Source organism: Chrysochloris asiatica, unplaced genomic scaffold (assembly GCF_000296735.1).
Source record: "Chrysochloris asiatica unplaced genomic scaffold, ChrAsi1.0 scaffold00032, whole genome shotgun sequence".
NCBI classification, from domain to species: Eukaryota; Metazoa; Chordata; class Mammalia; order Afrosoricida; family Chrysochloridae; genus Chrysochloris; species Chrysochloris asiatica.
The window spans coordinates 2,108,971-2,124,040 of record NW_006408550.1 but is presented as its reverse complement, the minus strand read 5'-3'; the positions used below and the strand labels follow the sequence as shown (position 1 = coordinate 2,124,040).

Sequence of the window (15,070 nt, the reverse complement as noted above, 5' to 3'; positions counted from 1 at the left end):
TTACGGTTTGCATTTCTTCTACTGGCCTGTTTTAGGTTCTTTCTTCACTTTTCTCTCCTTTTCTTGTTGATAGATGCTCTTTTTAGATTTTGGTTAACAAACTCTTGTCTGCTAAAAGCTAAGCCTGCTTTCTTCTACTCTAACTTCTATCTTTTAACAATCACTTAGGGTCTCGGGTCTCCATACTGACTGCCTTGCTATAGACTGAAAGTTGTTTAGCGTTCTGTCTATTTGTCTTTGTAGCCTCAGCACCTAGCACTTGTCTGGTATAGATTGAGTACTCTGTCCATTCTATAGATGATTTTCAATGAATCGGTTCCAAGACCTGATCCTTGTTTGCAAGGAATTTAAAGTCTGGTGTCACATAAACTAGTCAAGAATTTAGTAGTATGGAAAAAATATAAAACAGAAAAACAGCAGCAATTGTCTAAAAAATGTCGAAATTGCTTATTAAATTATGTGCTGTAGGAAAATGTATCTGTTTGAAAACCTTCCTAACTTAGTCTTGTGAAACATCCTACTATTCGCTTTCTTTTTGTATTGAGTTCTGTACTGAAAGGTGAAATTTTTTGTATTATTTAAATAATGAAATCTGTATCAGCCATATAGGAAGTACATTATTCTATCTTTTGAAGCAAGTTGCTAAGTTTATTTTAAAATTTCTCTCTATATGATTGTGTTTTTAGTCTTAGGCCTAATTTCAATTTTACCTTGAATTCTAATTTTTTTTTTCCTTGCCATTTCAGGTAAGACCATGAATTATGGCATTTCTTAAATGAAACATTCAGGAATGAAGTGAGGAGAAATCATAGATACAGAGCATAAGTGATTTTTAAGTGATGTCTATTAATCTGACGATAGATATATATATTTACCTCCTTAGTAATGTAAGAAGTCTTTGTGGAAAGCAGAGAAGTAAGCAGCTGCATTTTTTTTGCTCACCTAAATACTACTGGAAGGTAAGCCACATCAGTCTACAAAGAGGTTTTCATACAAGCAAACTAAGATGTAAGTGGACCAAAAGTGAGGTGCATTCAGGCAGTAAGCGCTGCTCCTGTCCCAGCAACCATGGTTTGCGTATTGGAATTTTGAAACTTAGCACTTCTGCTCCTAAGGGACTTACGAAAGTGAGCATTCATATGTCCCGGATTAAAAACACTCTACACTCTGTTTCAAAGGCTCTTTTTGGCAATCAGAATGAAATGATTTCACGTTTAGCTCAACTTAAGCCAAGTTCTGGAATATTAAGAAAAGTGTCAGATAGTGGCTGGTTAAAACAGAGAAACATAAAACAAGCCTTCAAAACGCTGAAGAAACGTAGTGATATTTCAGCCTCAAAAAGTACTTTTCCAGAAGAAAAAAGTCACATTGAAGATAAAGACGAAGATACCGGTAAACAAAGTCTTTTTGGGTACACAAGTAGTATAACCACAAAATTTGAGGAGTCATTCTCCTTTTTATCAAACCATATTAATTCATATTTCCTACGAAAGGAAAAAATGGCTCAACAAAAGGAAAATAAACATCTCCAGGATAAATCAGAATTTGAGGGTAAAACAGTTCAAGAAGATGCGACATCTCCCAGTCCTGGCATCCTGAATGGTGACAAGCCATGCTCAGAATCCCCTTTAGATGCTGCAAGCCCTAGTGAGGCTTCGGGAGTTGTTCCAGTTTCTGCTAAACAAAGTATTGCTAACTTTCTTTCTCGACCAACTGGAGGTGTACAAGCTTTAGTCGGGGGTTACATTGGTGTCCTTGTACCCAAATTAAAGCCTGAAACAAAACATATGTCAGAAGAAAAAGAGGCTGTAAAAGCTGAACTGGCAAACAGAAAAGACAAAGCTACAGAAGAGAAAAAGCGTTTATCTCTTCAGCGAGAAAAGGCAAGTGGCTTTATGTTGTATTTTTTGTCAGATTTAGAACATGCTTAATTTTCGTAGTGAGACCTAGGAAACTTTAACCATTTATTGGTATTACCAGAACAGTTTCATATTCTCATCATATGTATTTAATATGTATTTACAGATTATTGCAAGAGTAAGTATTGATAACAGAACCCGGGCATTAGTTCAAGCATTAAGGCGAACAACGGATCCAAAGCTCTGCATTAATAGGGTTGAAGAGCTGACTTTTCACCTTCTAGAATATCCTGAAGGAAAAGGAGTGGCTGTCAAGGTAACTTCTAATTTATCTGATTTTGTGTTAGAATGAAAATACTGGTAAACCTTTTTAAATGGAGAGGGCAGGGTCTTTCATCATTCTATTTAAATGTTTGTGTGGTTTTTATCAATCATACATGTGGTGTATAATCAGTAATTGCCCCCATCATTCTATGATAGAATTATACTAGCAGTTCCTTGTGTTCTGTTCTGTACATGATGCTGTTGGTGTTGTTTTTGAGAGCCAGGAGTCCTTTTTCTGAGGCTGTAAATGTTCTGGAGCAGAAAGCCTCAGGAGCAGCTAGTGGTCTCAAGCCGGCCGACCTGGTGGTTCATGGTCCAGTGTTTTTCATTTAGAGCAGGGATGGGGAACGTCCAGTCTGAAGGCTATATAAGGTCTAGCCATGCCAAGGTAACCATAATTCCAGCTATCACCTTGTAAGTGCCTTGGAGTCGGTTCTGTCTCATAGCATCCTTGTATAGAGTTTTGGAGGAGCAGCTGGTGGATTTGAACTGCAGACCTTGTAGTTCGCAGCCTAGTGCTGATCCTACAGCGCACACCAAGAGCTTTCACATTAAGGGTGAGTTAATTAAATGACCAAATATATTAGGGTAATTTTTAAGGTGATAAGTTTGTATAGCTCGTGAATGCCGGCTCGAGAGCCCCAGCACACCTTTAAATATGCAATTAGTACTAATATCTTTGCCTTGAGATTAAACATTTATAAAATATAACAGATCTCAGCATGTCAGTTGAATTGCCCAAGAGCTGCCAAATTTTTCTTGAATAGTATGTAAATATTTCTAATTATGTAGCAGTGCTTTTAAAATAGTGCTGTGTTTATTTCATGGTGTTTTCATGTTTGAACATGTAACAATGTTTAGTCATCTTATTGGTAATTGAATTAGTAATTGTATTTAATTAATTATTGGTAATTGAATTATTAATTGTATTTAAAGCAATCAGCCTTTCTCTGTGTCACTTCTCTCAAATACAAAACAGTGAATGTAATTTGGAACCATTTAAATTGTTTTCTGAGAAATGCTACAAATATGAATATTGTGGTTGAGTGTATATATATTTAACATATCTGTGCTATTAAATTATTTTGTTGACAACAACAACAACAATTTTATAGATTTTACGTAATATGTGCCTATATCCAAAAGTCAGGAGGCAAAACATTCAAATAGTTCAACAGATTCAGTTGTTCAACAAAACACTGGAAGTTGAAGTCCACTCAGACTGGTGACCTACTTCCAAACTCTTATCCAGTGACAGTACTATGGAGCACAGCCAGTTCTACTCTGACACACGAGGTCACCGCGAGTCACAGCCAACTTGACAGCAACTGCGTTCATGGTATTGCACGTATTGCACAATATACAATCAAGGAAGGGCGCATCATCCAAAGACTTAGAGAACTTTCTAGCAAGATGACTGTCAAAATGTGGAATAAATGTGAAGATCAATTATAATTTTCTACATGGAAAGCTAAAAAATAAGCAGTAGAGATTTCTAATCAAATTTTTAACACTATTTAGTCACTATGCTATCTTTTCAACTTTGTCATTAAATAATACAAAATAATTTAATAGCACAGATATGTTAAATATATATACACTCAACCACAATATTCATATTTGTAGCATTTCTCAGAAAACAATTTAAATGGTTCCAAATCGCTTAACTTTTTACTGTAACAATTAATAGTTTGTAAAATTGTGTTAAGAAGATTATATAATTGCTCAGCATCATATGTTTAAAAAACAAACTTAGAAAAAGACTAATTTTAATTATCCTAGATATTATATACTAGGTCAAAAACTAATATTTTACAATTACTGAGAAAATAATAAAAACTGGGACCGTGATAATATGTGATCATCTGCATATGTTAATTAAAAATTATTAGACATTTTCACCCCTGATTTGAAAAGAAAAAAATTTAACTTTTCTCTCCATATAGGAAAAAATTATTCCATATTTATTACGAATTCGACAAATTAAGGATGAAACTCTTCAGGCTGCAGTTAGAGAAATTTTGGCTTTAATGGGCTACGTGGATCCTGTCAAAGGGAAAGGAATCCGAATTCTTGCAATTGATGGTGGAGGAACAAGGTGAGGCTAGAAAAAAATGAGTTTTAAACTTACAGATTCAGTGTAGTTTTAGGGATTTTCTTTTTACTGGACTCTATAATTATATAATTAGAAAGTCAAATTTAAAAAATAAAACATGAAATGGTTTTTCTTAATACATTAATTTATCTAAAAGCTGCTTTAACATATACCTGAATGACCTTTTATTTTAATTTAATCTAATATTTCTAGTTTAGTTCAGTCTTTCCAGGCTTTCTTTTTGGTATTTTAGGACTTTTTGTTTAACCACGAGGCTCTTAAAATCTTGGCAATATTTTTTAATTTAGCTCTTTTGTTTTATCTTACCCATATAGATCATTAGACATAGCACTTAAATATGTCTAAATACAAATAAAGTGATGATGATTAGAAAAGGAGAATCAGCCAGTATCTTCCTGACTCCCAATATAATTATTTGCAGTTTTCAGTTTTGGCAATTACAAGAAAGAATTGTTTTCTTAGCTTAGAAGGAGATAATATCATCAAAGTCCATTGTTACTACTAGCAATTCATCATTTTTCTCTCTTAGTTTTTTTAGAGCATGCCTACTAGTTGCTTAGATTCTTTGGCTTGGCTTTGTGAACCTTAGCCCACTTTTTTTTACCTTGGGTTCCAGTTCCCTGTTAGATCTACTTTTACCTACTTGTTGTTGTTTGTTACGTGCCGTGCCGTCAAGTTGGTTCCAATTCATAGCAATTCTCTATAAGATTTCCAAGGAGCGGCTGGTGAGTTTGAACTTCTGACCTTGCAGTTCAAACTGACTTTGCAGTTGTGTGCTTATCCTACGGTACCACAACAGCACTCCTTTACTTGCTTGTTGTTGTTTGTTGTTAGTGTCATTGAGTAAGTTATGACTCACAGCTACCCTGTATAGAGTTTCCAAGGAGTGGATGGTGGGTTTGAACCTCAACACCACACCCAGGACTCAGTTACTGTTAAACATCCCTACAATGTACAAGACAGACACCTGCAACAAGAATTGTCCTACTTAAAATGATAATAGTATCACTGCTGAGACACCTTGGTTTAGGGGGATATGAGAAAGTAAACAGAAAGACTCGCTGTGAGTCAGAACCAACTCAAAGGCACCAGACAAGACAGCAGGGGAGGGTTCTGTTGAAAGCAATAAGGAGTGAAGTCTGTGAGAAGTGGGACCTTCATGTCTTCTTTCTTTTGCATGAGAGGACCTGAGGAATCTTGGTGTGGTACAAGGCAGTGGCTTCCTTTTTTTGTATAAAAGTACCTTGTACAATGCTAACACCTCAACATAAAACAAAAAACTGGACTAGTAGGCAACAACCATCATGATAAATGGAGAAAATATTGAAGTTGTCAAGGATATCATTTGACTGGGATTCAGAATCAATGCTCAAAGAAGTGGCAGTCAAATCAAATGATGTGTTACATTGGGTAAATCTGCTGCAAAGGCCTCTTTAAAATGTTAAAGAGCAAAACTATCATTTTGAGTATCCAGATGCACCGTATGCAAGCTGTAGTATTTTCATTTGCCTCATACACATGCAAAAGATGGTTAATGAGAAAGAAAGACTGAAGAAATGACACATCTGAATTGTGCTGGTGAAGAATATTTAACGTATCGTGACTGTCAGAAGAGCAAACAAATCTACCTTAGAAGAAGTGGAGCCAGACTACTCTTTAGAAGCAAGGTGTCTTGGCTGGCTTCTCTAGAGAAGCAAAACCAGTGAATGAATATATACATGTATGTGTATATGTGTTATATGTGTGTGTGTATATGTATGGTGACTATGTGTCATGGAATCAGCTATGACTCATAGCAACCCTTTTTAGAGTTTCCAAAGCTGTAAATCTTTACAGGAGCAGAAAGCCTGATGACCTTGTGGGGTTAGCAGCCCAACTCGTATTAACCTACTATGCTGCAGAGCTCCTTGCAGCCCATCGGTTGAAAAGATAGTTCCTCTAGGATGTGGCCTGTTTCCAGTATATTAAACACTCAGGCAAAGCTCATTGGTTTTCTTCTGGGTCTGAATCGTGCATCTGACTTGCCCCCCATCCTCTTGTTCTTTGGATTTGAGCCAGTGCCCTGCTCTATTACCTGCCAATCCTGGGACCCATCAGCAGTCTACCTTCTTACCTGCTGGACCTGTCGGCCTGCCTGCCCGTCAGTCATGGCTCATCTAACTTGAACTTGGACTTTTCCACCTCTGCAATGGTGTGAGCCATTTCCTTGATATAAACTTCTCTTTATAAATAAATATATATATATATATATATTGTAGTTATCCCACCTGTGTGTATGTGTGCATACATATATTATTAGGAGGGACACAGTTGTTGGAGAAGGTTATCATGTTTGGTAAGGTGGAGGGTCAGAGAAAAAGAGGGAGACCCCCAACGAGATGGATTGGCCAAGTGGCAGCATCGATGGACTCAAGCGTGGCATCAGTAGTGAGGTTGGCCCAAGATTGGGAAGTGTTTCGTTTTGCTGTGCCTAAGATAGCTATGAGTCAGTACCGACTCAGTGGCACCTAACAAGAACAACCTAAGTATATACACATGTGTGTATACATATATACACACATATATATGTATGTGTGTGTCTGATGGTGGTGAGCTGTGGAGTTGGCTCCAACTCATAGCAACCTCATATAGGGTTCCTAAGGCTGTAAATCTTTACAGGAGCAGTAAGCCTTATCTTTCTCCCACAGAACAGCTGGTAGTTTTGAACTGCTGACCTTGAGATTATCAGGTTATCAGCCTGATTCATAACCACTATGCTACCAGAGTGCTGTATGTATATATATATAAACACACACGTATGTATATACACACATACATGCATATGTGCACATGTGTGTATATACATACATGCACACCCACATATATGTGTGTATGTATATATATGGAGAGAGAGTCCTGGTGTAACTCTACAGCATAAGCACTCAACTTGTCAGTGGTTCAAACTCACCAGTCACTTCTTAGAAACCCTTATTACAGGGTCGCTATGAGTCGAAACCGACTCAGTAGCACTTAACTATATAGGTATGTATGTATGTATGTGTGTATGTGTGTGTGTATATATAGAGTCTTGGTGTGGTGCTGTGGGTTAATGCGCTGGACTGCAAAGTCAGTTTGAACTTCGAAGTTGGCAGTTCATGCTCACCAGTCACTCCTTGGAAACCCTATACAGGGTTGCTATGGGTCAGAACCACCTCAATGGCACTGAACAACTATATGTGTGTGTGTGTGTGTGTGTAAATTATAAAGAAAAGTCTGTATCAAGGAAATGGTGCCCACAGGTGTAGAGGTGAGAAAGTCCCATGTCCAGGTCAAATGAACCAAGCAGGGTATAAAAGGTAGTAGACTGCTGATAGGTCCCAGGATCGGCAGGTAATAGGCAGGGCACTGGCTCAAGTCCCAAAGAACATGAGGTCAGAGGACAAGCCAGATGTAAGATCCAGACCCTGCAGAAAACAAACCAGCTTTGCCTGAGTATCTAGTATATTGGAAGCAGGCCACACCCATGAGGAAACATCTTTTCAATTGATTGGCTGTTCATAGCAGAACAGATCATAGAGTCAGTTACATTGTATTAGATCTCATTATTGGAAAACTACATCTAACTGCTACCAAACCTCCCAGAATTCTGGCCTAGTCAAGTTGACACAAAACCTTAACTGTCACACGAAGATAGCAAGATTTATCTTTGGATGTAGCATCAGAAGGGACCAGTCTCTGGCGATGGACATCATGCTTGGTTAAGTAGAGGGTCAATGAAAAGAAGGAAGACCCTAAACAGACTGGACTGATACAGTGGCTACAATAGACCCAAACATAACAACAAATGTGCGGATGGCACAGGACCAGAAAATGTTTGTTTTCTATAATGCATAGGTTACTGTGATTTGGAATGGACTTTGCAGCAACTAATAACAACAGTAACAGTATATTGTTAGGCATATAATACAGTTTGACAAGTACATGTTTTTTAAATTCTTTCTAAAATTATTTATGCATACATTATCAATTTTAACACCTCCCCCACATGATTACGTAAGTAGATAAATTGGGGAAGGGAAAAAAAAATGTTTTTTATAAACTAAGACCATAGCTCACAACTCAAAGACTATTTTGTTTATTTTTTCCTTCTAGTCTTTTCTGTGTGAATAGATACATGCATGTTTTATGTACTTCTAATAAAAAGTGGTCACATTGTTAAATATATTTTGTCTAACATCTTCAATTCTACATTTTCACCTTGAATTTAGAATGTATTTATGTTAAGAGTCATCTTGTCTTTTCTTACCTGTTACCAAATCCCCATTATCTGTTGCTGTAAAAAGAATCGGCGTCTTAAATTTTCTACTTCAATCACAGTGTTGTTGTTCAGTATTGTCAAATCAGCTCCAACTGAGGAGCGGCTGGCCGGTTTGAACCACCAATCTTGCATCCAGTGCTTATTCTACAACACCACACAAGGGCTCTTTACAATATTCTCTGTTAAAAGTATCAAGGCACAATTCGCCACTACGTATTTTGTCTTATGGTGGCTAACTACTGTTGTGTTCCAGGATTCATTGTCCCTACTTCCTGTACTGGGTTTAGAACTCTTCACTGTTTTTGTATATTTTCCCTATGTTGAATGTTGTCCACTTGGTACACACACCCTGAAGTGCCCAACCCCTTTGGCTAGTTCATCTTTGACTTTTCTAGAATTGTATACAGTCATCAGCATTTATTAACATGCTCTTAATGCAGAGCATTGCCCTAAGGTTGCTGAGAGTTTTTAAAAGTTAATAAGCAAAGGGGAGTTTAAAAATATGACTAGGGAGTTACATAAAACAAGAAGGTATAAAAGTGTAGGTGACCCACATCGTTGGTAGAAGAAACCAAAATATGGCATCCCAGAAGTGGTGAGTGTAGGTTCTAAGTGTTTGAGTGTAGGTTCTAAGTGTTTTTAAGAATTGGTGTGTTTTTAAAAGTATTTTACATTAGCATATATTCTTATGTAAAGATGTATTAACCAAAATTTAGAAGCACATTTAATAATCTTATTTGAATCTTGAATTTTCAAAAGTAATCCTAAAAGCGTGTTAATCAATGAGTTTTTACTGTTGTGAGTGTAGGGTATTAGTTTTCATTTTAAATCTTAAACTACAAAGCAGTTTGTAGAATTGTTTTATTAAGTAGCTTAAATACCCTTGAAACAGAAATTCTTATTTTGTTTTTAATCTTTTCCTACAGAGGTGTGATTACTATTCAGACACTGCGAAAATTAGTTGAACTTACTCAGAAGCCAATTCACCAGCTCTTTGATTATATTTGTGGTGTAAGCACAGGTCAGTAACAGTCTGTAGAGTGATACATTCCTGCACTGCGTTGAGGAGCAGCACCGTTAGCATGTATATTTAAGATCCTCTTATTCTCTGAGAAATGAGTCTCTTTCATGTTCTGTTTACTGAACTTTTAAAAATGTATATAATGAATGTAGATTTTAGTTTGCTTTACCTAATAAATTTTAGTTAAGCCACAATCCCAAGTACAAATTGTAAATTTATGCTTTGTCTTATATATACCTTAAGAAAACTGGTCAAATGGAAGAAAGGTACTCTTACGGTCCTTGAACCAATAGAAAATTTAAGGATGGGTAAGATTTTCTGTTTGTGTGAGAAGGATCCCTCTGTGAGGAAATGGCTCCCCATGGTGTTCTTCATCTGGTTGTTTGAAGCCAAAATTTAAATCGAGAAATGTGAGAAACTGTTTTTTTAAAAAGCTACTTTTATGCATTTAACATTGTAGAAGTTGGCAACTATCAAATGGATTTTGTTTTCTGTGTTTTTATTTTTGCCTCATTTTCTTACATTAGGCTCTTCTATCTGTTATGTATCTCTCTTCCTCCACACCACTGTGTGTGTCCATTAAACCTTTCAGGATCTGTTCAGATTGCGTAGCTTAGCTGCTAAGACTGTTACAATTCTAGATCTTTGCAATATTTTCTACTATGGTGGTGTGGTGATGGTGGTGTGCTGTGGAGCCACTTATGACTCCAGTGACCCTATGGTGTCTGAGGCAGTAAATCTTTACAGGAGCAGAAAGCCTTGTCTTTCTTTTACGGACTGGCTGGTAGTTTCGAACTGTTGATCTTAAGGTTAGCAGCCCGACTTATAATGACTATGTTACCAGAGTGCCTTATATTTCTATATGGATAGATAATTTTTCATTTATGTTTGCTTACTCTTCATAGAGTTCTATTTTTATCTCATTTTCTCATTCTTTTAAATTATGGTTGTTGTTGTTAAGTGCCATCGAGTTGGTTCCGACCCATAGTGACTCTGTACAGGGTTTCCGAGGTTGTAAATCTTTACAGGAGCAGAAAGCCTCATCTTTCTCCTATGGAGCCACTGGTAGTATTGAACTGCTGACCTTGAGGTTAGCAGCCCAACTCGTAACCACTATGCTACCAGAGCTCCTTTTTAAATTATGGTAGTTGTAAAAAATATTGGTGTGGCACTACAGGATAATCACTGAGGTTCAAGTCCACCAGCTGCTGTTTGGAAACCCTATATAGGGTCGCTGAGTTGGAACTGACTTCACAGCACTTAGCAACAACAACAACAAAGAATATCACAAACAGAATCAAATAATTTATCTTTTTGTGACATGTATAACAACTTTCCCCAAAGACCATGGTAATCAGCCCTCAATTATTGAAACAAAACGAGAAAAGTTTCAGGAATGACTTAAAAGCATAGGAACTCGCTGATCCCATGACGTTCTACCAAGTAAATTTATCTAAACATGTTAGCAAATTTGGAAATTGTTGAATTAAAACGTTTCTTTACAAACGGATTTCATAGATCCTTCAGTATGTTAAAAACACATTTTGACTTTCTAAGATAGAACAATAATGTATACATCCCAAATTGATTTAACTAGGAAAGCTTTTTTAAAAGAGACGTTCCCTAGGGCTAGTGTTCTTTGGTACTTCTTTGTGAAACATTATTCTTACCATTTCTGTTAAATTTTGCAACAGTATTAACAATTCAGATATCTCTTAACTACACATTAATTTCTTGCTTTGGTACCCTTCTTGGTGTATAGATACTTAATAAAGAAAGTCTCACACTGAAAAGGTAGAATACCAGTTTATGTCATACTGACATTTCAGAAAGTATTTATCACAATCTGTTTTTTCCACTATGTCTTAAAGCTTATACCGCCCATAAATTGTAATGCAATGTGTATGATTTTACTAATGTGGAAAGTTTGTTTGTATTTATAATTTTTGTAAAGTTAATATATTTAAGGATAATGTCCTTGCCAATTCAAATAAAATTGAGTATTGTACTGTCTTTTTAATTTGTTTTTGATCATTTGTTGTGTTAATTAGAAATTTTCTGAAAATTGAAAAAACAATATCTTTGATATAGGTCATTAATATATATCTTAGAACTTTGTATCATAGAAATGTGTGTAATTTATATATTATATGGAGTCCTAGTGTGGTGCTACAGTATAATGCACTGGACAACAAGATCAGTTTGAACCGCAAAGTCGGTAGTTCAAACCCACCAGCCACTCCTCAGAAACCCTATACAGGGTTGCTATAGGTCGGAACCAATTCGACAGTACTTCACAACAACAATATATATTAATACATATATAATACATCTATATATAGGAGCATGGTGACTCTATATTATAAGCACTGGATTGTGAATCACAAGGTCAGCAGTTTGAGCCCCCAAGTCACTCCGCAAGAGAAAGATGAACCTTTTCTGTTCGCACAAAGACTTAAAAAGCCTCAGAAACTATACGAGGTCGCTATCAACTCAACAGCACTTAGTCTGCCTGGTCTTTTACAGAAATAACGTCAAGTATAATAAAACGCATAAAATTTAGAGTACGTTATGATAGCTTTTTCTAATTTCTCTTTGTATTTGATCCCAGTCTAGGTAAAGCAGTGGTAATTTACAGGTCTTTGCCCTGTCCCACACCCTCCCTAAAGCTTTTTCTTCTTTCTCTTTAGTTCAGGGTTAGGCCATGTAGGCACACTAGGTGGCAGTGTACTCAACTAATTGCAGCTAGTATATGAAATCAGCTATTTCAAAGGACATCCTAGAGTACCTGACTTGACAGCAGTTAACAACAACAAAAGAGTACCTAGTTTCTTTAATTACTTTGGTTCCCAGGACCAACCAGAAGGAGTAATTACTTTAATTAATTGATGAATTGTCAAATACACTATATTCTGTGAGTAAAACTGAAGAATAATCAAGGTTAGAAGGCATTATCTACCACAGTCTCTTAAATGCTATACATTATTTAATTTAATGTAAAAGAAGAGTACTTCTTATACTTTTTTAAAATTATCATTATTATTGGTTAGACTTTATTTAATCCTTCTGATAAAGCCCTTTACATGTGTTATCACAATATGAAATTACTTAGAGGTTAAGTAGTTTCCTTAAGGTTACCCAGTTAAAAAGTATCAAAACTATAATCTAAATCTTTGAATCAGGATATTTTTTTATGCATCAGTGCTCTAAAGTCAATGCAGATAAAAAAAACAAACAAAAAACCTAAGGATTCTTTCTTTCAGGTGCTGTGTTAGCTTTCATGTTGGGATTGTTTCATATGTCCCTGGATGAATGTGAAGAGCTTTATCGAAAATTAGGATCAGACGTGTTTTCCCAAAATGTTATTGTTGGGACAGTCAAAATGAGTTGGAGCCATGCATTTTATGACAGCCAAATATGGGAAAAGATTCTTAAGTAAGTTATGACTATTCTTTTTACAAATTTTCTCATTATGTAAATAATACATGCAACATTTGAAAACTACAGAAAAAATAATAGAGACTATTAAATTATCAATCCCATTAATTGAGGATAACTAATGTTATATTTTGATAAATTGTATTCTAGTCATTTTTTTCTTGGATTCTGTTTACTCACGTTCATGAGATTTACATGTGAAAGTTCCAGTAGACTTTTTGAAAATATGAGACCAAATTTTGCATAGACCATATTTTTATTCTGTGGTTTTTACTAACATATTCCACCAGTCATCTGTCAGTTTGTCGCATTGTGGTGACTTGGGTGTTGCTGTGATTCTGGAAGCTATACCACTGGTATTTTGAATGCCAGCAGTGTCACCCAATGGTAGACAAGGTTCTGAGCTTCCAGATTAAGACAGACTGTAAAGAAGGAGAGATGGACTACTTCCAAATGTTTAGCCTCCTCAGAGTAGAGTTGACTGTGACGATGTGAATAGAGTAAAGCCTTCAGGGACCTTCATTTGCCTGTAGGACACAACTCAAATAAGAAGAAACAGCAGCGAACCCATTAATAATTGTAACATGGAACATATGAAATAGGAGTCTAGAAAAAGTGAAAGTTGTCAAAAATGAATTGGAACACATAAACATTGATATTCTAGGCATTATTGAGCTGAAACTGGTCTTGGCCATTTTGAATTTGAAAATCATGTGGTTTAGTATGCCAGAAATAATAGCAAATTGAAGAGGAATGGCGTTGCATTCATCATCAAAAAGAACATTTCAAGATCTATCGTGAAATATAATGCTGGCTTTGATAGGATAATATCCATCCGCCTCAAGGAAGACTAATTAATATAATTGTTACTCAAGTTTGTGCCCCAACCACTAAAGCCACTGAGGATGAAACTGAAGAATTCTACCAACTTCTTCAGTGTGAAATTGATCAAAATTACAATCAAGATGTACTGATTATTACATTTTAATTTGATTGGAATGCAAAGGTTCGAATTTTGCAAGATCAATGACTTCTTCATTACAAATATTATTTTCAAACATAAAAGACAATTATATACATGGACCTCACCAGATGGAATACAAAGTAATAAAATTAACTACATCTGTGGAAAGAGACAGTGGAAAAGCTCCGTATCATCAACCAAAACAATGCCAGGGAAAGACTGTGATACAGACCATCAATTGTACATATGCAAATTCAGGCTGAAGCTGAAGAAAATTAAAACAAGTCCACAAGTGCCAAAATATGACCTTGAACCTTTTGTCGTTGTTGTTGGTTCTGACTCATAACGACGCTGTGTAGGGTTTCCTAGGAGCAGCTGGTGAGGCTCAACCGCCGACCTTGCCGTTCACACCGACTTTGCAGTCTAGCCCATTAATCCACAGCACCACACCAGGACTTCTGATTTTACTTTAACACATTTTAAATGACCGTACTATTCCACTGTGATAGTACCAAGTTTCTTAATTATTTCCCTTTGGGATATTTGTGGTCATTTACGACATTTATGTTGTCCCTAAAGTTTTATGATTATGAACAGTGCTATAATAGAAAACAGCTAAATAATGAGCACAGAACTCCCATTCCAAAGCACTCACTACTTAACTGGCCTCGAGAATGCATTGCAATGACCACACAGATCCCAGACATTATACTCCCAGTTAAGGGGTCTGTTAGAGAAGTTGACAGGGTATATAATTCAGGGTCAGCAATGCTCAGGATACAGTTGTTTTCAGTCCTGCCAATGTCTCCACAGTCCATCCGTGTCCACAGTCCGTACTCTCTCTGCCCTGCCAATGCTACAAAGTTCTTTTGTGAGTGTGTGTTGTCCAGTCAGTTCCAACTCATAATAACCCTGTATGGAGTTCCTGAGGGGTGGCTGGTCAATTTGCACTCCAGTGCTTATCCTACAGCACCACACCAGGACTCTTTTAGGGCTGCTGATAAACCCACAGGGCACAGCACTCCACCTCACGCATCAGTCTAGCTCCATG

At 36.4% G+C, this 15,070-nt stretch overlaps 1 protein-coding gene across 2 annotated transcripts in view; it reads left to right on the top strand.

The window, feature by feature from the left end:
- Window positions 1–839: 839 nt before the first annotated feature.
- PNPLA8 (patatin-like phospholipase domain containing 8) overlaps window positions 840–15,070 on the top strand; it is a 36,555-nt gene continuing 22,324 nt past the window's right edge. For both annotated transcript variants that reach the window (XM_006859284.1, XM_006859283.1), the window contains exons 1-5: window positions 840–1,883; window positions 2,026–2,175; window positions 4,130–4,281; window positions 9,523–9,617; window positions 12,881–13,052. In XM_006859284.1, the coding sequence (XP_006859346.1) occupies window positions 840–1,883; window positions 2,026–2,175; window positions 4,130–4,281; window positions 9,523–9,617; window positions 12,881–13,052 (1,613 nt within the window). The remainder of the gene's footprint in view (window positions 1,884–2,025; window positions 2,176–4,129; window positions 4,282–9,522; window positions 9,618–12,880; window positions 13,053–15,070) is intronic.